The sequence below is a fragment of the Setaria viridis genome, chromosome 3 (assembly GCF_005286985.2).
Source record: "Setaria viridis chromosome 3, Setaria_viridis_v4.0, whole genome shotgun sequence".
NCBI classification, from domain to species: Eukaryota; Viridiplantae; Streptophyta; class Magnoliopsida; order Poales; family Poaceae; genus Setaria; species Setaria viridis.
The window spans coordinates 23266912-23290175 of NC_048265.2; the positions used below are offsets into that span (position 1 = coordinate 23266912).

Below are 23264 nucleotides of genomic sequence, written 5' to 3' on the forward strand. Positions count from 1 at the left end.
CTGCATATACATGATACTAGAACATGACTATTTGCAGTTTTTTTTTGTTTCAAAACACATTTGCTAAGAAAGGCAATTGCATGCATATAAATGTTTTTCTTTCGGCTGTTCTTTTGCAAATTTACGTAATTTGGTAGCACATGGATGAATTGTATTAGAATATTTGTAAGATAAACAAATCCACATGACTCTTTAGTGTATACTACATGATTAGTTAATTGCATAGTTTAATTGCATAGTGCCAAAGTTGGGATTTTGGAGCGAACTAAACATGACCATAGCAAATAAACTAGTACCATCTTGACTAAGTTACTACCGATACTATATATTTTCCTGAGAATACATAGTAGTACATGGGAAGTAACCTTATTGAAAATGTATTGATTATGTAGATTAAGTAACTAAACATGTCATACGCGTATAAAAAGTCACCATACCACCCTCACCTATGCCGGGCGACGCTTTTTGTGCAACTAGGCAGCATACCAGGGAGGCAGGGAGACTGGGAGGTCCATCCCTGAATGAAGTCACCCCCTGTGCAAAAGAAAAGGAAAACCACAGGAAGCATCACTTGAGCGTGTCCATACGCGATCCATCTCTCCATGTCGACAACGACAAGCACAACCGCACCGTCTCTCAATATGCGTGGTTCGCATCATGCTCCTGCAGATAACGATGAGGCAGACTTCCATTTCTCGATGCGGGGCAACCAGCCGTATGGTAACCAGGGCGACCGGAGTGGAAGAAGACGATCCATCTCCGACTCGAATGCGATGTGCCTCCACTCGTCACCGCCGCGAGCGCAAAGTTCTTTCCTCTTTCTTTTGTTGGATCTGTATTGGCTGAGTGCACAATTTCAGTGCAGAGACCGGAACAATATTTCGTCTTGAAATAAATAAAGATTCCTTTGGAAATTCCCCTTTGAGCGTGGAATTATTGGGCCTTTTTCCTGGAAGCAGGTGCTTGAGGCCCTGCCCAAAACAGACGAAAAAGGCTCTAATATCAAAACTTTAAGGCGAAAGCAGATCCTTGAGGCCCAAACGAGCCAGATCGATTGATATTCGTTCATGCTCTCTGACATATGGGCCCTCAATGGGGAAGCTCCTCGCGGCTCGCCCACGGCCCACGGCCCACCCCTGGCACTCACAACCGCCGCACTTCTCCCACCCGCTGTCGATCGGCCACTCTTCTCCGGCGACGGCGGACGACAAGGCTCCTCCTCCTTGACCCTACCCGGCTACCCCAACCCACCTACCTTCGAAAGTTATCTTCGTGCTCCCGCGGTGACTACCTCCCCTGATATGGCGACGCGCTAGGCCACCGGCGGCATCGGAAGGGATCTCGCCACACGACACCGGCGACTTCCTTGCTCCTTGGTACGTGATAGCGACCACGGGTGGGTGGTGCTCTCCTGCTCAAGAATCCATGTGTTACCTGCTATAATTACTGGGGTTTGATTTGGTTTCTTTTACCTAGGCCCAACTTATAAATATAAGCTAGCAATTTGCACAAGAATAATTTGTCCGAATATGATTATTGTTAACGTTTGTCTTTCAGGCTTGGAAATTGGCGGTGGAGACGATATACTCTGAAATGTTGGTTGAACAATTGGTGCAAATCTATCCTCTGATATATGCACGTGTTTCACTTGTCAGTGTTTTCTACTGCACTGTTACCCCTGGAGCTGAGCTGTGCTTAGGTGTGGAATATGGTCATCTAGTCATCTTCCGCTTTCTGTCCCTGAGCTGTGGAATGGACATATGGACACAAATGTTACCTGGCTCTACAACTTGTACCTAAATCTTTTGCTGACTGTTCTGAAATTTTCTAATCTACTGGAATGGATTGGAGCTATGTTCAGTGATGTACAATCTGAAACTGCCGCTCGTTTTGGTTAGTGTGCTGGTGAAATATTGACACTTCCTGTTCAGTTGATAGTGCTAGTAGAGCTATAAAAGCATGAAGTGGTTGCTGCTGTGTCCGGAAGAAAAGATCATGAGAGGCTAGAAAAACCAGTCTCATCATGTAAAAAGAAAAGAGGAAATCAACCTCACACTTTGGAGCCCAACCCAACACGCCAGCTCGCAGTCCACGTCCACCGCATTCCTCGCCCGTCGCCGCCGCCGTTCGACGCCGACGCGCCGGCCAGCCGGCCAACTCAGGACTCACTCAGCGCCGCAGAGCAGGCGCTGTCCACATGAGCGAGGGTACCACCTCGCCGGCGCTGGAGCCGGAGCCAGCGCCTCTGCCGGACAACGACGACATCCACCGGGAGATCTTCCTCCGCCTCCCGCCGCTCCCGTCCTCCGTCCCCCGCGCCTCACTCGTCTGCAAGCGCTGGCGCCGCCTCCTCTCCGACCCCGCCTTCCTCCGCCGCTTCCGTGCCCACCACCGTGCGCCCCCCCTCCTCGGCTTCTTCGCTGACGAGGACGGCGACATCGAGTTCGTGCCCACGCTGCGCCGGCCCGATCGCATCCCCGCCGCGCGCTTCTCCGCGCCGCGGAAAGATGACGGCGACCACCTGAGCTTCCTCGGATGCCGCCACGGTCTCGCCCTCCTCGTCGACCGCGCGCAGCTCGAGGCCGTCGTGTGGAACCCCGTCACCGGCACCCGGCGCCGCGTGCCTTTCCCGCCGGGGTTCAACCAAGGACACGTCTACAAAGGCGCCGTGCTGAGCTCCTCCGGCGACGGCCACGTGCACGGTGATTGCCGCCTGATCCCCTTCAAATTGGTACTGGTGCATCATGCTGAGCTCCACGGCTCGGTTGCGACCGCCTGCCTATATGAATCGGAGTCTCGTGAATGGGGTAATGTCTGCTCAACAGCTATTCCACGCTTGTCTCTACATCAGCCTGGCGTCCTAGTTGGGAATCAAATTTACTGGATGCTATCGGGGACTAGCGACATCCTTGAGTTTGATTTGGATGGCCAGAGTCTATCTGTAATTCAGAAGCCAGAGGACGCACATGTTACCAACAATTCAGGCCTTCAGGCCTTGAGGACACAAGATAACAAGCTTGGTCTTGCAACTGTGTCAAAACTAGGCATCCAATTGTGGGAGAGGAAGACCAACTCAGATGGTTTTGGCAGATGGGTGCCATTGAAAACTGTTGAACTAGACAAACTCCTTTCCATAAGTCCATCAATAAGGATACGGTCAGCAACGATTTTGGGGTTTGATGAGGATAGCAATGCCTTTTTTATTTGTACGAATATGGGCATCTACATGATACAGCTTGAGTCATTGCAGTTCACAAAACTTTTTGACGGTGATTGTTTTACAGCCTATTATCCCTACACAAGTTTCTATACAGCAGGTAATAGCTTTGTCTTCAGTTGCAAGTAGCAATGCAAATGGGTTAGTAGTGGTTAGTTAGCTAGTTGATTTTATCCCACTTTCTTTGCTTTGAAGTCTGGATTAGTTCACTCAAATGAGTTTTGTGTCGACCCAATGACCTACAAAAAGACAAACTTGCATCCCTAGTTGCAGAAGTAATCAAATCCAACTATTTTTTCTATATGATAATTGAAATATTGTTCATATGCTCAAGCGTTGACTAGCAGTTTAAACATATGCGTTTTAATTTTATTATCTGTTTCTCAAGTTGGTGAACTCATGGCAAAGTAATTTTTCATACAGTCGTTAATCTTGAATACATGAACCTAGTAGAAATTTCTTATTGTTATTGCCGGGCTATTGATGTATGCAAAAGATATTCAATGGTGCTTCTTGAACACCTGCTTTCAGCCTTTCAGCATCAGCTTCCAAAAGCATTAAGAAAATGGCAATACTTTGATTTAAGTAAACTTAAACCATCCAGTATACTAAATAAGTAGCTCGATTGGGACACTTGGAATTCATTATGTTTTTTTGCAAGATATTGTTTATCTCTATTGAATATTGATCTTGTTATTAAGTAAAAAAATCTGAGCCAATGGCATCAATGTTAGCTTGTGGACTAATACTTCTGTAGGTGATGTGTTCACTTGTACTGGGTTAGAACTAAATAATGTTTTCATCTACAGGACCAAATTTTACTTGAAGTAAAAATAACATGCTGCATCTAAGTGGCTGTGCTCATTTTATTTTCTCACTCAAGTTTCTCAATTTTAACTCATTTTTATAAGGTTCATTTGGGATAGGTAGAACAATGTTGTCTCTTGGTCTAAGGAATCTAAACATGTTGCTCATTACTAGGCGGGTGATTATTGTTGCTCAGTGATTTGCTGTGTACTTGGCATTAGATTTGGCTCTTTTTCTTGCCCATTTATAACATAATAATAAAAGCTAATAATTTTCTCAGTTTACATGGTTACATTACAGTAAGGGTAACCTGAATCTGATTATCACACCTTTGATCTACTGTATCAATTTGGCTTTACTTCTATTCTATTGATTCACTGGACATTTTTTTCTCATAGGCTTGGGCATTGGTGGTGGAGATAGTAGAGCTGAAATGTTGAACAATACATTGTCCCAATATATCTTGTAAGCTGAGGTGTTTGATTAATAGGTGATGTAAATTTATCTTCTTCTATGTGTATGTTCTCTTGTCACCATCTTGGTTGAATATATGCTCAAAATGTTTAGGAAATCCATCACCTATTTTGTAATTTAGATCACTGTCTTTCAGTTGTAAACAGGCTGCATTTTAATGTGTTTAGTAGTCAAATTATTTGGTCATTGCTTGGCCATTGATGTATGAAAATATTCTGTGGTGCTTTCTTTTATTGTTTTTCCAGTGTGAACATCCTAATAGGAAATGAATAGCTCAATTGGCATTGCAACTTGCTGTTTTGTTTTATTCATTGATCACTACCTTCTCCAAGATAATATGTATCTCTATTGTTCTTACTACTAAATCATAAATCTGTAAAGGCGATTGCATATATCTTATGAAATAACAGTAGCCTCATTAAAACTTTTGTGAAAGATTCACGCTGCAAGTGATGTTTGCACTTTTACTGGATTAGAGCTAAATGGTGCTTGTTTTATATTTCACAAGGCTAATTTTTATTTCTTTCTAAGCATTTATGGTCATATTTTTCACTGAAGATTCTCAATTTGAGATTATTTGAAATAATTTCATTGGGATAAGTGAAATAAATTTCTCCAGAGCAGTTGTGGATAACTTTATTTTGTGTGATGGGCTCATTAGTGCAAAACATGTCCTTCATTACTAGGTTATTTGTGGCTGTATGACCATTATTGTTCTGCATACTTTTCTCGTTATTGCCAATAGATTCGATTTATTTACCTGTTTCTAATCTTTTGATAAAATTCAGCAATTTTGTGAATTCACAAGAATATATGATGGAAGGTTGACCTGAATAGATCTTAAGGTTTGGGCTTTCCTTGGTTTTAGTTGGTTCGTTGGATTTGTGTTTCTTTTAGGCTTGGGATTGGTGGTGGAGATGATAGAGCTGAAATGTCAAACCATACATGAGATGATTGTTGCCCCATTGTGAAGTGTTGTGCTGGTTGAACCATGGATGCGGATTAATCTTCTACTATGCGTATAGGTGTATATTGTGTTGCTTGTCAGTGTTTTTCCACCTCAGTTCTACCTGTGGATCCATGATGTCCTACATGTTCCATGTGGAATATGCTTTAGGATGGAGAAAAGGTATGGAGGGAAAAAAAAAAGGGAGCTGCAAGCAAACCAAACAAGGAAGGGACCCGCAAGGGGATCACCTGCCTTCTGCGGTGCTGCGACGAGATAATCAGCGAGCTTGGCCTCTTGTCCCCCAAGAAGACCAAGGCCGATGACCAAAAAAAAAGTTGGGTACCTGAATTTTTCAGTCACCAATTCGGGTATCAACTATGGAAGACTGAAATACTTGAAATTCAGGTATCTCAAATGCCATCGTTGTGACTTGACTTCCAGTGTTCCTTTTGAGTACATGTTAATCACGATGATCATCATGTCGTTAGTCACCGAAACCTTTTAAGCTGATGGGTGGATTGTTCTGAATATCTACATCCTAGATTGGTGCTGGTTTGGTTGGCCACCGAGCCCGCAGAGGAAGCTGCAGCCACACTGAGGCTGGCCGTGTGGTGACACGGGCACCGGACTCTCTGCACCATTGCTGCTGGTAGCACAGGTGATTTTCTTGGACGCCTCTTGGTGGTGCTTGCTTTCGGGCTCTAGTGGAGCTCTGACCCGTTCTTCAGGTTTCCAATGGCGACTGCGCTGGTCGAGCCATGCGAGAATGTCAGAGAACACCAGCTCCACGTTCTCGTCAGGCTCACCGGCGGTGAGGCCGTGCCACATCCCTGGGTAGAGCTTGATGGTCTTGTCGGTGCTGGCTGAGCGCTCGTAGAGGGTGCGGCTGACCTCCGGATCGGTCACCGTGTCGGCCTCGCCGTGCAGGACCAGAAATGGCACCCTCACCTGGCAGAAACATATCCATAAATTACAAATTATAAAAATCTGGATTGAGAAAGCTAACACATTGTGTATATTGCTAGCAGATAGAGGTTGTTAGAGGACCTCTGACAGATTATCTTCCACATCCATGCTGGTCCTGAGCAGCTCCAGCGCAGACTTCAGCCGGGGCCTGTCCTGGTAGATGAGCTTGTTCTTCCTGACCTGCTCATGGTTACAGAAGAACTTAATTCAGCGATAATGTCTGAACTTGCTATATGTTTCGAGTGAGTATAGTTTTCCACAAACTATTGATGAGATAACATTCATGTTTTCTTCAGATGACACAAGATCATGTGAAACACCATCAAAATACATACTGCAGCCATCAACAGAGTTGCTCCAAGATTTTAGTTACCTTTTCACGCTTGATGGGGTCCTTGAATGTGGAGTTGATGATATCTTTGGTCGGGACGATCTTCCATTTTGGGATTATCTCCTCCACCTTAGTCAGGAAGGAGACCACAAGAGGGTGCGGTTTCACCTTCTCTGATATCTGCAATCACGCAAACAGTCCACACTTGACTTGAGCAACCAAGCAGCAAGTTCAGATTCATGGGGATTGAGCCTAAGGATAGCAGCATAGGACTTAGGACAGACCTTGCACATTGGCGCCACAAGGACTGCTCCATCCCAGAATGCTGGATCCTTCCTATGCAACAGTAGAACGACAGCTCCACCCATGGACTCGCCGTACAGGAACCGGCTTTTGTTCCTGTAATCCTCCATGTCTGCAGAACGACGGCTCCACCCATGAATACTTTGATATCCATAAGAATTTGAGGACACATTAAAATGTGAGACACGAAACTAAGTTGCTATTCTGAGTCAAGCAAAATATATGTAGAGATCATATGTTGCATTACAAGGTCTTGGCAGCGATTAAAGTGAAATATGTTTTTACCGCAGATGGATTTGAAGAACTGGTCGCAGTCAGTCACAAGGTTGTCGAACTTCTGGATGTAGCATCTGGCACCCATGGACTTGCCGTGGCCCTCATAATCGATCCCGAACACACCATACCCTGCTGTGGCCATCTTGATCCCACATTCTGCCAGGCAACAGTGTTCCCCACCATTAGACAGAAGGGATCATGGTAACACACATTTTTCAAGTAACCAGACACCAACATTCATGAACATTGATGCTCAATGGTCAATACATCAGTTCATAAATAACTTTTGAGAAAAAGACATCAATTCAAGTGATCTTATTCTCATCAACAATACATGCAACTGCAACTAGCAGCATGCAAAATGAAAGATTCCTGCGACACAAGGATTTGAGTGCTTTATACTCTTATTATACTATTATGTACGTAATAAAAACTAAAAATACTGAGCCTTGACCACCATTATTTGTGTGTTGTCAAGGCTCACTTTTAGTTCTTAAATCTTAATTAAAAAAATCCCGTATACTGTCATATATTCTTGTAAATTCAGAACATTGCATATCCTTATCTTTATTTTGAGCATGAAGCTGAATTGCATTGAAAACTTTGGCATATGATATATAGGTCCCAAATCAAAATTATGACCAAGCAAAACCTTATCTAGCCCAGTTCCAGGACGGATTGCCCTAACACCGAAACTAAATCGGTGGCACACTGTAAACTACATATCTGCGAATATGAAACCTTTCTACTAGCTTTTGATTTGCAGGTAATAGGTAGGAGTACAAGACACCTCAAAGCCAAATCAGGACCAAAGTTTCTGGATATCTGTGGGCTATAGCAAACAATGGCAACTCCTCCAACTCAAAATAAGGTCGAGCATCTCCCAGTTCCTGCTTATGAAATTCTCTGAGCTAAATGAAACCAAGAACAACAAAACCTTTTAAGTCAAGCTATAGTACCATCTCTCATTATTAACTGCCAAATGGTATCCCGAGCATCGGTTAATAGTTTCTAGATCCTTACAATCTCATTATCATTTTTTAGATAATGGATGGTGTATCTCTCATTTTCAGGTAACTGTCAACTCTGTTGTTGCGTAGCTTTGAGATCTGACTGGCTACTGGAAAAAAATTTAGAGGTAAACACCTCAAAGGTGTTGCATTGCCATCATCAGCTTTCTTTATCAAGACTCAAAAGTATCTTCCAATTGTGGTTCATTTTTAACTATCTTTTGCCAAAGAGTTCGTCTAAACTTAAGACAGATGGTTTGAACCTTGAACAGGTGAAGTGGCATTATGAAATCGTATGCAGGAATTCGGTCCGCTCTGGGTGGCTCCCCCGGCCCCGTCTCAACCTTCCTCTCTCCCTCGTCCGTCCTCCGCCGCCGCTAGAGTTGCTCGCCAGAAGTCTGGCCAGCAGCGGGGAAGGTGGCGGCGGGGCCATCTCGCTCTTCCCTTTCCTCTCAAACCTCTTCTCCCCCCATCCTTGCTACTTGTCCTGGCGGCGTTCAGTTGGCTCCCGACCAGATCCACTCCATGGGCGGCCAGATCTGCGCGCGGGGACGCCGGATCTGTGTGCAGCTCGCGGTTCCCGGCGGGTTCCCGTGGTTGAGCCTTGGCGGCGACCGGGGCAGGCGGCTCTCTCCGCCGCGACGTTACGTTCCTCTTGAGGTGCTAGATCAGCTTGGAGGGGTGGCGGTGCACGGGTTTGTTGCAAGCTTGGAGGGGTGGCGGTGCACGGGTTTGTTTTAGTGCACTTGCAGGGATGCTGTGCGTACGATAGAGATTTGACTTAGTGCAGTTGCTACACGACTATAGAGCATCAGTAAGCAGGGGTTGTCAAGCATGATGATCTAACTTTTAAAGTTTCTAAGAAAATAGCAGATGTGAAGGATTAGTTGCTGCACAAGGCTCGATGCAAAGTTGAAGCAAGAGTACAAAATAAGCAAATAAGTTGCTTATGAACCAATCACTCTTACTTATAAAGTTGCTTCTGCATAAGCAAATAAGCAACTCTTGGGTTGCTTATGATTGCTTATGGGGACTAAAAGGTGCACTTTACACCTCCTACCCTCATTCAATGCACCCTACCCCTTTCTCTCTCTCCTCTCTCCCATCACCACTCAGGCATGGCGCCGCTTCTGCCCGCCGCCGCCGCTCCAGCCCGCCCGCCGCTCGCCCGCCTCCACGCCGCCCACCGCCGCTCCAGCCCTCCCGCCGCTCGCCCGCCTCCGCGCCGCCCACCGCCGCTCCAGCCCGCCGTCGCCGCTCCTGGCCGCCCGCCGCCGCCGCTCCCGGCCGCCTGCCTGCTGCCCGCCTCCGCGCCGCCCACCGCTGCTCCCGCCCGCCCGTTGCCACTCCCGCCCGCCGCCGCCGCTCCCGCCCGCCCGCCGCCCGCCTCCGTGCCGCGCGCCGCGCGCCCGCCGCCTGCCACCCCGCGCTCCGCTGGGCGCTCTTCGGCGCCGCCGACCCCTAGCTCGCCGCGCACAGGGACCTGGAACGCCGGGATCGGGCGTGTGCAGGAAGAAGAAGGGTGGGAGGCAAATTGGAGGGGTAGCAACAAAGGAGCAAATATGACAATGTCCATCTCATTCAATGCTCATAAGCAAGGGTATCCAAACAGCCTAGCTAAAAATAAGCAACTTCAAATAAGCAACTTTAAGTTGTTATAATAAGCACTCAAACCAAACAGGCCCTTAGTCTTTCTAGTTTTCTTTCTTAGGGCCTATTTGGTTTCAATTGCTTATTATAAGCAACTTAAAGTTGCTTATTGTAGTTGCTTATTTTTAGCTCTAGGTGTTTGGTTTAGGTTGCTTATATGCATTAAATGAGACTGCTATTGACATATTTGCCCCTGCCATCCCATTTTCCTCTACCCCTAAAAATTACCCAGCTCCTGGCCCTTGGCGCTAGAAGAAGCGGGCCGGGGCGGGAGTGGCGCGCGGAGGCCGCCGCCGGCGGCGGGGCGGGAGCGGCAGTCCGGGGCAGGAGCGGCGTGCGGAGGCCGGCGGCGGCGCCGGGCCGAGAGCGGCGGGCCGCGGCGGGAGCGGCACGCGGAGGCCGGCGGCGGCGCCGGGCCGCGGCGGGAGCGGCGCGCCGAGGCCGGTGGCGGCGGTGGGGCGCGAGCGGCGGTCCGGTGCGCGGATCTGGGGGAGAGAGTGCGGACGGGGGGAGAGAGAAAGGGGGAGAGAGAAAGGGGGAGTAAATGAGGGTAGGGGGGTAAAGAGCATCTCATAAGCAAAATAAGCAGCTCTTGTGTTACTTATTTGCTTATAAGAAGCAACCCCATACGCAACTCTATAACTCTATAAGCAAGACTGATTGGTTCATAAGCAACTTATTTGCTTATTTTTAAGTTGCTTATGCATAAGCAGGAGAAACCAAACAGGCTCTTAGTCTCTTTCTTTCTTGTTTTCCTTATTTCTCATTTTAAGGAGTGGAGTCTAAGTACTCATGTATCTTCTGATTATATGGTCGAATTTATTTCTTTATGATCGTAGACACTTGCGAATGTTCAAGATCAGATAATTTCCTTAATTAAAAAAATGAAATCGTATACACATAAGAGCAAATATGACGGACATGAAATTCAAATTCCTGCGAAAACTTCTCTAAATCATAATCTACCAAGCAAGGTATTAACACCAAATTTAGGGCAATGTTAACGAACTAAGTAACCTTAACTGTGCTTCTCAACCAGGTATTGCCTTCTCAAGGTATCTCTAGAAAATATGGGTGATGGGTTGGGTGCACATGCTTCCAGAAATATGCATGGGTAAATTCAATTCAACAGACCAGAAAACAGCTGCTTTAATAGAAGCCTGGCCATAGAACCGTAGCGGCTGGTATAAAAACACATGGAATAGTTCTACTTCATCAGAGCAATGCATCTAGTCATCTAGCATTCATAGTTTCACATTCGAAAATAAGGCAATCTCTTCTACTTTAGAATTCACCTAAGAACACAAAGTGGCTTTATTCTTCTGTGGTAATTAACAGCTCCCCATGCCTCTCTCTTTTATGCCAACCACTCCTCTCTTGCAATCAATATCTTGTGAGGTTCTGCATTTTACTTCTTTTAACTACAGCGCGAAGCCTAATTAAATTTCTGATAGATATGCACGAATGTGAAGTCATGGTTGACGTAAGATAAACAAAAATAACAAGTGACTGAAACTGAAACATCATTTAGCTTTTTTACATCTACGCCCGTCTTCAAATAATTTCCAGGTCGAAAATTAAAGGAAAGAACAAGAGGGATAGCGCGAGCACGAAAGCCCGGGAGTACCGTACCTCTCATGAACTCGCTGCACTCCGCACCGTAACCTGAAGATCGAAGAAGAAGGGGGAAAAGTCAATATCTTCAAATGAGAAAAATTCAAAGCTTAGAACGGGTTGAGTTTGTTTTTTTATGAAACGCTACTGAAAAACTGAGCATTAGTCCTAGCTCTTAATACCGGTTATTTTTTGACTCAGTACTAGCATTAGTACCGAGTCTAACGCCTAGTTCTCTAGGAGCCCCCGTGATCCCCTTTAGTACTGGTTGGGAGCTCCACGCGGTACTAAAGGTCATTCATTACTAATGTGCCTGAGGGCCTTTAGTACCGGGTGGAGCTCCTAACCTTATCTTCCCGACCCCCTCCTCTCTCCCTTACCCTCTCCCTCTCCTCTCAGCCCTCTCCCTCTCCCCTTTACTCTCAGCTCCCCCTGGTGACGGCGGCCAACCCCTCCCTCCCTGGCGATGGCCGCCGCCTCCCTCCCTCCCTCCCTCCACTTCTCACTCTCGAGGTTGGCTGGCACCTCCTCTGCCTCCCCTCCCCTCCCCCCTCCGCTCGCCCCTCACCGGTAGTGAGGAGCAGCAGTAGGGCGAGGTGACGCGGCGGCGCGCAAGGTGAGGTTCAGCGGCGCGGGTTGCAGGGCCACGACAGCGGGCGCGGCCGAGAGTGGAGGGGCGGAGGGGTGTGACGGCAGTCCGAGCTCGGTCTCGGGCAGGGTGCGGCTCGGGCTTAAGCCGGTGGGATTTGTTTTTTTAATACCCTTTTAGTACCGGTTATTTGATCCGATCCTAAAGGCGCTTTCCTAGCAATGAAACAGTAGGGGTAAGCCCCTACTGATTATATTACATTAAGAGAGTGACAAAAGTCTTAGAAATCACACTTATGAGACAGAGAAAGAGTTTGTGCCGGTGGCTACAAAGAGCTCCTACCATGGCAGAGGAAGACGAGCGCCTTGGGCGAGGAGGACGCTGGCAGCCACCGGCACGTGAAGAGCGGCACGCCACTCGGATTGCTCACATACTCCTGCATCGACCGCCATAATCGATTACAAAGTTCGTCGAAACTGACCCAAGCAGAAAAGGCAAACATCTTTCTTGGAACTCGACGAACTGCTCACCTCATGGTACTCTATGTCCATCTTCTAGATATGGTTGCTCTATCACACGCACGAAGAAGCAAAGAGATTTTCTCGAATCAGGAGACAGGAGGAGGAGAAAAAAATCCGTAGAGGGAGCAACGTTACAGAGAACACAAGCACGCGCAGCTACGAGCAGCCGGATGCTGGTTGCTTGGTCGTCGAGGAAGACGGGAGTCGTGTGGGAGTGGGAGGAGGCGCAGCACGTCTGTACAGTCTTGCCGATCTGGAGGATCTTTTTCAATTCCACCTCGGGGTGTTGGACAGCAGGTAGTATAGTTTATGGTTGATACAGATCAGATGAGGAGTATCTTTGTTTATTTTGGTGCTACATCCGATTCATAATGCTTGTTGTTTTTAGAGTTGGGCACAAGAATTAAGGAGTAACATGATGACCATATCTTGCCCTTGATTAATGTATTCTATAAAGTGTGTGTATGTGCAGTGCAGAAAGAAGTTGTAGAGGAGCTAAGACTGGGAAAAATAAACTAAAGTCGTCTACGAGTTGTAGAACTACAAGTATTCTTGAGACCCTTGTTATATAGGGAAATGAATGCCAAAACCGCAGTATTGCTGGCCAAACCGGTGATTACTTATGGAGAAGATTTGGGAGACGAGATTGTACAAAGGTCGTTCTTCGTACAATCAAATATGGCATTGTTTTTGTTAATGTCGTAAAACTGTTCTTTTTTTTTTGAAACGGCCTTTTTTTTTTAAACAAACATGCTGCGGAGCTGCCACTATATTAAAAAAAGAGGTGACCTCTAAATTATTTCTGTTAATATCTTCTAGCATAGTGTGTTTGTCCCTTGAACCCACGCATAGTCTATTTTTCATATTAACACAGGAAACCACCTCAATAAGACCCCTCAACTAAGATTCATCTCCTCTCACTCCATCCCATACTTCCCTCTCCCATTCTCCACCTCTCCCCAAGCTCAGGATCCAGGAACAAGTAGAAAAGTGGGAGAGAGCTCAAGCGCCCAAGATCCACCCTCCATCAGTCCATCACGTTTCTGTGCTTGGGTTTTGCTGGGGATCGACACGGGAGCGTTCACCACGGTCACCTCCACCTCTTCCTTAAGAGGGGGGGGGGGGGTTCAAAGTGTAGCAAAATTGTTAGTTAGAGGGGTTAAATCAAGATTTTTATCTCAAATACAAGGTGAAAATGTATATGATCTAATGAGGTGCATAAAGCATAGGGGGCCAAGCCCCCCTAAACCCCCTTGGCTCCGCCCCTATCGTTAAGCATTAGAAAAGTTTAGGAAACAATGATCCAATTTACTCAGTACTTTTCACATACATCTTATTTTTACTAAAATGAGGGATTCCATATGATGCAACCATTCTTATGGGTGAAAGACGTAGCCGCTATACTCTCGATTTTAAGCATTAAGTTTATAATAGAAATTCAAATAATTTTGGATATTAGAATAATGTTAAGCTTTTGAATAATTTCAAATGAGGCAGCAAAATGTGGTGTATATGGGATCCATGATGTGTTGCGAAAATTATGGCTTAGGATTTAATTGTAGTTGTGTTTGCCTTTGACTTGTTGATATCCTTTACCTCTGTTTTGAGACAAATATCCTTCAGCTTTAGGGCTCGGAAATTATTAGTAACTCTGCTAGAAGCCCAAAGAAATCACCAAGTTTTGGGCTGAATGTCCATCCATGCACACACACCAACACTACTTTGAGGTCCAATTTTTCCGCTTCCTGTTCTGACAAGTGGGCCCACGGCTGAAGAAAGAGGGAGACTGGCAGTCTGCTCCACGCACTGCGCTGCGCTGCCACCCTTCCCCTTCCTTCGACCCTTCCCCAAATGAGACCTAGCTCGCCACTCGCCGGTGAGACCTATCTCTTCTGGGCTTCCTCCCCTCCCCAACACGACAATGCGTTAGGTGATCGGCGGCTTCATAAGGGCGCCCGCCCGCGCGGGGCCGCTGCTGCCGACTTCCTCAGCTCTAACGGTGGCGGCGAGTGGGTGTTTCCTCCAACGCTAAAGGTCCGAGAGTTTTACTGGTATACTTTTCTCGTGGATGCACAGTGTACTAGTAGCTAATCCCAGCCGCCCCATCGCTGGTCTTTCCTCGAATCGGAGCAGGCCACCCGCATCCGCCGATCGGATGGGCGAGCCCCGCGCCTCGCCGGCACCGGCGTTCTTGGCGGACAACGACGACCTCCTCCTAGAGATCCTGCTTCGCCTCCTGCCGCTCTTGTCGTTGCTTCCCCGCGCCTCCCTCGTCTGTAAGTGCTAGCGCCGCCTCCTTTCCGACCCCCAGTTCCTTCGCCGCTTCCGGGCCTACCACCGGAAACGTCCGATGCTGGGATTCTTCTCCGTGGACTTCCACAACGAAGATAGGCCCATACCCGTCTTCGCCCCCACGCTGGCCGCCCCCGACCGCATCCCACCCACGCGCTTCTTCTTCCCGAATCACCCCTGTGAGGTTTTGTTCTTCTTCGGATGTCGCCACGGCCTTGCCCTTCTCTTCAACCGGAGGAAGCTTGAGGCTGTCGTGTGGGATCCCATCACCCACCTCTAGCACAGCATAGCTTTGCCGCCAGAGCTAAAAATCCGAGAGGAACTCCAAAGATGGTTTTCTCTACTAGATATGGGCTTTATGTGTACATGGTGACATCTTGTAGCGGAACCACCCAAATTAACCCGGTTAAAGTGTTCTCAATGTCGCCTGATATGCGAACCACACTTTAATCAAGTCAATTCGGCAGTCCGTCGGGTTATACCTGATAAACCACTTGTTTCGGATCGAACGAAAAGCATCTCACACGAAGGCGAGTACAGAGATTACAATATTTCAGTACTTAAAGCATAGATCCAAATTAAGTTATTACACATCCATTGTTCAAAAGTTCATAAGTAAAACGTTCAGAGTTTCAAAGCAGCGGAAAAATGATAACAACTACACGTCGAGACAAAATATCACGGTGAAGCCAACCATGATATCAATAACCGTGATCCTCACCGTCCGAGGATGGGTCCCACTCGATCGTCCAACCCGAAGGTAGCTGGGTCGGCCAAGTTACACAAGCAGCAAACTCCTCAACATCTAAGTTACCTGAAAGTAAAGCCACAAGCAAGGCTGAGTATACTAATACTCAACAAGACTTACCCGTCAGGTGGTAACTACTCCACCGACTTCTAGACATGCAAGGCTTTTGGCTAAGTGGTTTGTTTTGCCAAAAGCATCTAAAGTATGTCCTTATTTTCAGGTTTTAGCATTAGGTTCTAGTTGATTAACAATTCTAGGTAAGCACCTATTCTAAACAAGCATGGTGAATAAGCAATTAATTCAAGCATCAGTATTAAATAATCATCCTTTGTTCCACTTCTTACTCAGTGCAGAAGCACAGTCAAGTAGTCTCAAACTGTGAGAGGTAGACGATTCGAATCGAGTTTCTTAACCTTGCAAGGTGAACCTAACCCCACGATATATGCTACTGTCGTGCCGGGTTCACATATATCAGCTCTCCCCATCAATTCAGGATGTTTGTCCAGAGCCCACTTCCCTTGGCATACAATGCCCCAACGGTCCTGGAATGATGCCGTACCGAGGCTGCACTTGTACCCACATGAGGCCTCTTGGGAACTCAGTTCCAAAGAGAGTGAGGTAAAGGTCCACGTCGGTTCAATCAGGTACTAGGCTTTTCCATCCCATACTAGGTATGAGATTAGTACTTTCAAACACTTGACCATTGTTCTAACACACCTCGACCTAAGCAGTTTTCCACTAGATAGGCGGGGCAATCCAACATCCACCAAAAAGAACATATAGCCCAGCCCCGCTCGTCAATCCTTATGGTTGCAACATAAGAAATCAAGCTTCTCCTATAGCTCGCGAGTGACAGGAAATCACTCGACTTTTACCGTGTCCCTATTTAGCATTGCAACTACTCGCCTTAACATACTAGTATTCAGTACATAGGTACCTAGGATCATGCAACTAGGGTTTCAAGCAACTCCTATAAACTTAACGCACAAACATAACTAGTATAAGTAGTGCATAATTTTAGAAACTAGGGTTATGCTCCGGGGCTTGCCTTCTTGATCTAAGTTAGCCTTGGGCTCTTCCGAACTTTGGTCCGGGCCTTGGTTCATCTCGATCACGTTCAGCTCAGCGAGAGAGTGTCTTTCTTCATGTTCTAGGCCAAGCTCGTACGTTCCATCCACGAGGTTAGCTTCTACACGAGATGCATATGCAATAATTCAATAATTCCACCTTTCATGGTCTGAATGGCATTTAATATATTATTACAAAGCATAGCTAACTCAAGACCAAACTTATCTAGACAAGCACCTGTACTATCTTTCTTCACGGTTTAGTGCATTTTCGCGATTTAGACACTTAGTTCTAGTTTGATGGTGACTGTGTACACATACAACAAGTTTATTAACTTTAGATCGGAAGGTTCTCCTATTTCCGAAAGTTTTGTTGTACCTCTTCCAACATTACCATTTTACCCTTACTACTACTTAATGTTCTTTTATTCATTTAATCGGGTTTAACTTCCAAATTTCGTTTCAGCATGCAAACAGTGAGGTATGACACTGAAAATTCAACAGGAACTCAAGCATGTCATTACTAAGTTACTGTAAAAATTTGGAGCTCACTGGACTTCGACAAAAAAATTTAAAATTACACCAAGATCCTATGGTTGAAAGCACTTAACTATTTTTATCTCAAAATCTACAGAGAATTTGTTTTTGGTGATGAAGATCTATTTTCCATATTTTTCTAGTATTTAAATTTGCATAAAAAGGAGAACACGTTTCATCATGTTTCATCCAGTGAACTTTACTTTTCCTAGCAAGCATGTTTCATGGGTGATCTAACAGAGTTGGTTTCATATTTTTCTCTGACATATTCTATTACTTATGCAAAAAGTAAAATCTTTCAGTAGATTTCAAAGATAAATCTAAAATAGTGTGTAAAACATCTAAACTAGGGTTAAAAATGTTTTTCCTAGCACAAGCTCAGTGTGACAAAGCTAACAGAGGTAGTTTTGTTATTTTACCATTTGTTTGTGATTTACCAAGCATTTAAAGGCTTAAACACCAAATAAAATCTAGTGCTAAACACAGATTAGAAATATGCATATGAGTATTTTTGGAAGAAACTAGACATCACCAGAAATCTATCAAAATAAGAATCACATTTTCCCCATTTTTCTACATTTTTCTATGCCCTTTCAAAGTTCTCAGCTTTTAGATCTAGGAAAAATAAACAAAACCGAGGTCAACTTGCGAACTAGCCCCCAGATCTACAGTTTAATCGCGCAAAGGTCCCTAGATTTCTCCCATACCCCCCTATACTTCTCTCATCTTCTCTACACAAGTCCCTCACGCCTAACAGATCACGCGCACGGTAACAAACAGGCACGACCGGCCATGGCCCTTGGCCAGCGGTAGGGAGAAAGAAGGGGCACGGCTTGGGGAGGGAGAGGGGTGGCACACGGGGCACGAGAGCCTCACCAGCAGGGTCTGGCGACGAGGAGGGGTGGCGCGCAGAGAGTTCTTGGAGCGGTAGAATGGGCGGCGGAGGAGCTCGACAAGGAGGGAGAAGGTGGTCTGATGAGTAGGCCCGACCAAGAAATACAACGTGCCAACTTTGACCCTTAAACGACCTAGCTACCGGTGTCCAAAGATTCTCCAAAAATACTTGTTGGAAAGATAAAATCGCAAATATTCAAATTCCACAAAAATCAATTGAAGAGCTGCTATGGTTTTTATGAAATTGACAAAACAAAACAGCTAAATTTGAACTTTAAATGAATTTTTGGCATAAGCAAACATCTCTAAAAAATTTGGTAAAAATATTTTAAAACCACTAAATAGTATCTAGTATTTAAATAGAATAAAATAAGGCATAGTTGTAAAGAAAAAATTGGGGTTTCTTCACAAGTCTGAATTTTTAACAATAAACAACAATTATGTGAATTTAACATGCATAACTTCAATTTTGAACTTCCTCTTCTCAAAATCAAAAGAAGTGGTAATAACAAAAGTTGTTTGTTTTGAAATATTCTATAACTTTCATATTGGCCTAAAGTTGAGTTCTTATATAAAATTAATTTTTATTTGTTTTCCAAGTGCTTTAGTAAAAGGTGTTTAACACTTAACACTGTCGAAATCAGATAAACAGCTAAGCACAGAGCAGCCACCCTACCTTCTCTATACAGAAAAGAGAAAAATGTTTTGTCTGAGGCAGTTTCCTTTCCAAACTGAGAGTTTAACATCGGAAATCTCGGGACGAGATTCTGTTAAGGGGGAGAGGCTGTAACACCTGGTGTTTCAATAATGAAAGATGACCAAGAAAGGTTAAAGATGTATTGTGGAAAAAAAAGAGAAGAAATTGACTAAAAGTTAAATTCAAGTCAAATTTGACCAAAATTTGAATTTTTGAATCTAAATTCGGAAAATTTGGCAAAAATATGAAAAGAAGGCTTGAGAGTGTTTAAAACTCCAGGAATTAAGATTGGAGACTAATCCTAGTTTTAAAACTCTCAAGAAATGCAATTGAAAAATCAAATCAGAAAGGTACTATTCACTGTCCGAAAATAGAATTTCAGAAAACAGTGCAAGTACCCAACTTGGAAATTGATTTCTGCCAAATTTTCCAAATAAGTGGGTAAAAAAAACTACACAGCAATGAAGTATGAACTTTGGACAAGTATAATAGAGTGTTGTTGGTCAAGAACAGTAAAGGGATCAAATTCAAATTGAGGTCCAAAGTCAGCACTTTGCCACGTTCGGCCTAGCTGCTGAAACTATCTTTTTCTCTAAGTGTGAAACAGCAGCAAGTGCCTGTGTTTGGAGCAAGATTTGGAGAAATGTAGTGCAAGAGGTATAGGTTTTTATGACCAAAATGGGATCTCTGATAGTTGTAGAGCATGAATGGTTAGTAGTTGGACTAAGAAGAATGAGGTTGGGCCACTGAAAATGAATTAAAAGAAGGGTAAATGGCCATGTACAGTGACTGTCGAACTGAATCCAAAAATTTTAGGGCATTTCAGTTGGACCGAGAAAGGAATTCAAAATGGGCCACTTTGGGATGTTTATCACAGGAAGAAGTTTAAATATAAATCAAAGGGCTTAAGATTATCTCCAAGTTTGCCTAAGGGACTTTGGCACCATCGGATTCAAAATCGACCATGGTTAAGGTGTGAACTTCGGGTGACAGAAAAAGGAGGGGGGGCAGAAGCAGAGCAGGGACGTGTCACCGCCGGCCGCTCGTCCGTCCGCTAGCTCAACACCTAAGGCCACCTCTTCACCACGCCAGCCTACCGCTAGGCCATGGTGTCACCCATGCGCGCGGTGAATCTTTCTTATAATTACTCCTCCCGCCGCCGCGCTCGTCTGTTTCACCGCGCCACCATTTTTACCACCGCAAGCTTGCTCTAGCCGCCAGCCAAAATTTCCACCGCCACAACGCCTCATCCGTCGATTCCTTCCATCCACACCTCCGCTTACACCTTACCAACAGCCATGTCAACTTGTTGTCCAGCTTCTCCGCCGGCGAGCCCTTAACCACCGCCGTTTCCGTCCGCCGCCGCCGGACCTCCTGCTCACGGTGAGCTTCACCTTGCCGTTGTTTTCCTTCCTTGTGGTCAGCCGTAGGTAAGCTCTTGGGGTACTAGGAAGCTGTAAGGATAGTTGGGAGGTGAGTTACGCCATCGCCGTGCTTGGCCACGGCCGGCCGTCGGTCACGCCGCCCGCCGCCGTGGAGAGGGTAGCTCCGGCCATCTCCCGGGGAGCCGCCGCCGCCCACAGGTGCGTTGTGGCTTGGGGATGCTTCCCCAGCCTAGCCCCGTCGCCGGTGGGGCGCCGACCGGCGAGTCGCGTCGCCCCTTGCCGCGCTCGGTTTTGGCGCGAGGAGGAAGAAGGCGCTGGTGTCGGGGGGCCCGCACGTCAGAAGGGGAAGAGGAGAGACCGGCCGGGCGCAGCAGAAGCGTGGTGGGCCGGGGTCCAGCAGGCCGATGGGCTGGTGTGGCAGGCCGGGTGCCGAGGAAAAGAAAGAAAAAGGGAGTTGGGCAGTTGGGCCGGCACCGGAATAGGAAAGGAGGAGGGGAAGAAAATCGGCCCAGTGGGCCCAGCAGAAGAGGAGTGGCCGGCGGGTAAAAGGATTAGGAGGAGGAAGTGGACCCGAGTCGCGGGCCCAGCGCGAGTGAGAGAGGGTAGAGAGGGGGCGAGTGAAAAAAAGTTGGGCCGGGGGTTTTGGGATAAAAATTAGATTTTCTTTTGTTAGAATAATAGATTAAATTCGTGTATCACCTTTTACATCACAGAAATTTCTAGGAGTGTCCAAAATTAGTGAAACCAATTTTGTTAGGATTGTTTTATTTTCCTTTATGCATTAAAATTCTTATACCCTAGGAAAAATAATAAAAACTTAGGTATTTGTTTAATGCCTTTTCATTAAGGTATTTAAATAAATACTTAACCTTTATTAAATGCATAAAATATGGAATAATGTTTTCATGTTCACAAATTATTATTAATCCATAGGAAATTAGGTTTTGAGACTAGAAAATAATTATCATATTTTCCAAAAAATAAAAGAAAAATCCTAAGGTAGGAGTAGTAAAGAAAATAAAAATGGTGGGTTAATCTTTTCGGATTTTTGTGTGTTGGCTTGCAACTTTATCATGATAAATTGTGTAGTCACTTGTTGGCTTGCAACTTTATCATGAAGAAAAGTTGTATAGTCTTGTATTCAAAAAGTTGCATCACTAACCCATGCATATGCTATATCGTAGACACCGAAGCCCCTGAAGAGGAATTCTTGCAATTATCAGAAGGATCTTCGGAGTTTGAGGAGATCGTTGAATTGATCCCCTGTGAAGCCAATCCGTCAGATAGTACTAACATTTTTATAGATCAAGGCAAGCCCCGATGCATTTATACCTATCTACTTTGGAATTATTATTTCATGTGTCCAATTATTGGTTAATTTCTATTTGAATGCATTAAGTCTAGGAGTTGTTTGAAACCCATTTTTGTGCATAATCATACCTTGTTTTAAGGACATCTTTGCCACTTGTTCAAGCATTTAGTAAGTAACCCAAGTTTAGAAATGCTTAGATGCTTAAAGTAACTTAGTTACCGAACCTTAAGATAAAATGTTGGGTCATACATGCTAATTATGGAAAGGTAGCTTGGAAATTTGAAAAGCCGACAGAAGCTAGAGATGTTAATTCTGTCTGCCGGTTTAATTTGATTAAGGCCCGATCGTTGTCTTAACCTTTGATCAAGTGATTGACATCTGATTGCTTACTGGGTATGGGACCAGTAAAGCCCGGTAGGTTAGTAGACTCTCTGATCGGGAATGTTTCGTACCCGTGCTTGACGTGCTGGAGATTGGCAGGGGCGTAGCCTGAAACTCACATGGAGTTCAGGCCAGACGTGGGATCCCATGTGGGGGTGCGTCCCTGGGTTCGGGTAGTCTTATTCCCAATCCTTGGGTTTGCTAATCGAAAGGTCGTTACGTACGACCCGGACAGTCGTACATAGCTGGTGATCAGGGTGCTCTCCTGTAGGATGTAAATTGATCCGGATCGCCGCAATTCTCGGTTATGAATGCACTTGATCACTGTTGAGCATCGTAGTATAACCTCATGAATGCAATATCTTTCCAATATTAATTTGTTGTATGACTTAATTTCTCACTGCTTGCAAGAGTATCTTTTTGTCATCATTTAGATTGGTTAGGTAATAACTTAATTGAGTTAAAAGATAAAGCTAAGGTCTCACTTTTTAGTAAGCTCTTTTGGCAAAAGGTGAGTCAGCCAGTACACTAAACAACTATCATGTAGTTCCAGAAAAACTATTATATTGGTTAGTTGGGTAAGCCTTGCTGAGTACCCCGTACTCAGGGTTATCCCTTGTGGCTGTTTCAGAAGCACCGCAGGAGTCCGCAGAGGAGGAAGCCCCCAAAAACTAGGGTATTGTTACGAGTCTCACAATACCCTCAGAAGAAAAACTTAAATGTTCATCTCTCACCTGGACCAGTTTATGTTTTAAACTCCTAGAATCTCTCTGACCTGCACTGTTAAGTTTATTTCAAACTATGTTCCGTAATAATTCGTACCCCTGTATGTATGTAAAAATGTAATATATGTTGATGCTTTCCCATCGTGGAAGCGATCTTGGTTTATGGCTATGAGACATGACGTGGATCTTTCGAGGAGTCCTAGGGACACTCTACGGACTACCGGACTTATACTGTTTTAAGTGCGTTTCGGATAATTGTTGTTCCGACAGCGATTAGGCGCATTTAAACCAGTTTAAGTTGGGCGATTCCGCCACAATTTTGCTACTTGAACCCCGAACGGTCCGCCATTTTTGGCCGGGCGGTCTGCCCTAGGTTAGGTCCTTAGTGAAATCTCGGGACGAGATTTCTTCAAAGGGGGGGATTTGTAACAGCCTTAAACTCATTTAAGTTAATCATGTCATCATATGCATCATTAAGTATTAATCAAAGATTAGTTTTTAAAAAAACTTGAGGTCATT

At 45.3% G+C, this 23264-nt stretch overlaps 2 protein-coding genes across 5 annotated transcripts; one reads left to right on the forward strand and one right to left on the reverse strand.

The window, feature by feature from the left end:
- Positions 1–1153: 1153 nt before the first annotated feature.
- On the forward strand, positions 1154–6785 carry LOC117849667 (putative F-box/kelch-repeat protein At3g17570). 3 transcript variants are annotated; one of them, XR_011897824.1, is made up of 6 exons: positions 1154–1376; positions 1558–3317; positions 4423–4514; positions 5396–5852; positions 5990–6105; positions 6176–6785. XR_011897824.1 is itself a non-coding variant. In XM_072292820.1 (3 exons), the coding sequence occupies exons 2-3, from the start codon at positions 2198–2200 to the stop codon at positions 4491–4493; spliced, it is 1191 nt and encodes a 396-aa protein (XP_072148921.1). In that variant the 5' UTR covers positions 1156–1376; positions 1558–2197; the 3' UTR covers positions 4494–4788. The 3 variants fall into 3 exon arrangements, 1 of the variants encoding a protein (XP_072148921.1); XR_011897825.1 differs by having other exon boundaries at positions 5616–5852; XM_072292820.1 differs by lacking the exons at positions 5396–5852; positions 5990–6105; positions 6176–6785 and having other exon boundaries at positions 1156–1376; positions 4423–4788.
- Positions 5819–12974, reverse strand: LOC117849668 (caffeoylshikimate esterase). Of its 2 annotated transcripts, XM_034731303.2 has the most exons (8): positions 12717–12974; positions 12529–12622; positions 11616–11648; positions 7333–7479; positions 7029–7159; positions 6787–6924; positions 6495–6593; positions 5819–6395 (listed from the first exon to the last, which is right to left on the reverse strand). In XM_034731303.2, exons 1-8 carry the CDS (start codon positions 12735–12737, stop codon positions 5979–5981), a joined length of 1080 nt encoding a protein of 359 aa, XP_034587194.1. In that variant the 5' UTR covers positions 12738–12974; the 3' UTR covers positions 5819–5978. The 2 variants fall into 2 exon arrangements, with proteins under 2 accessions (XP_034587194.1, XP_034587195.1); XM_034731304.2 differs by lacking the exon at positions 12529–12622.
- Positions 12975–23264: the final 10290 nt, after the last annotated feature.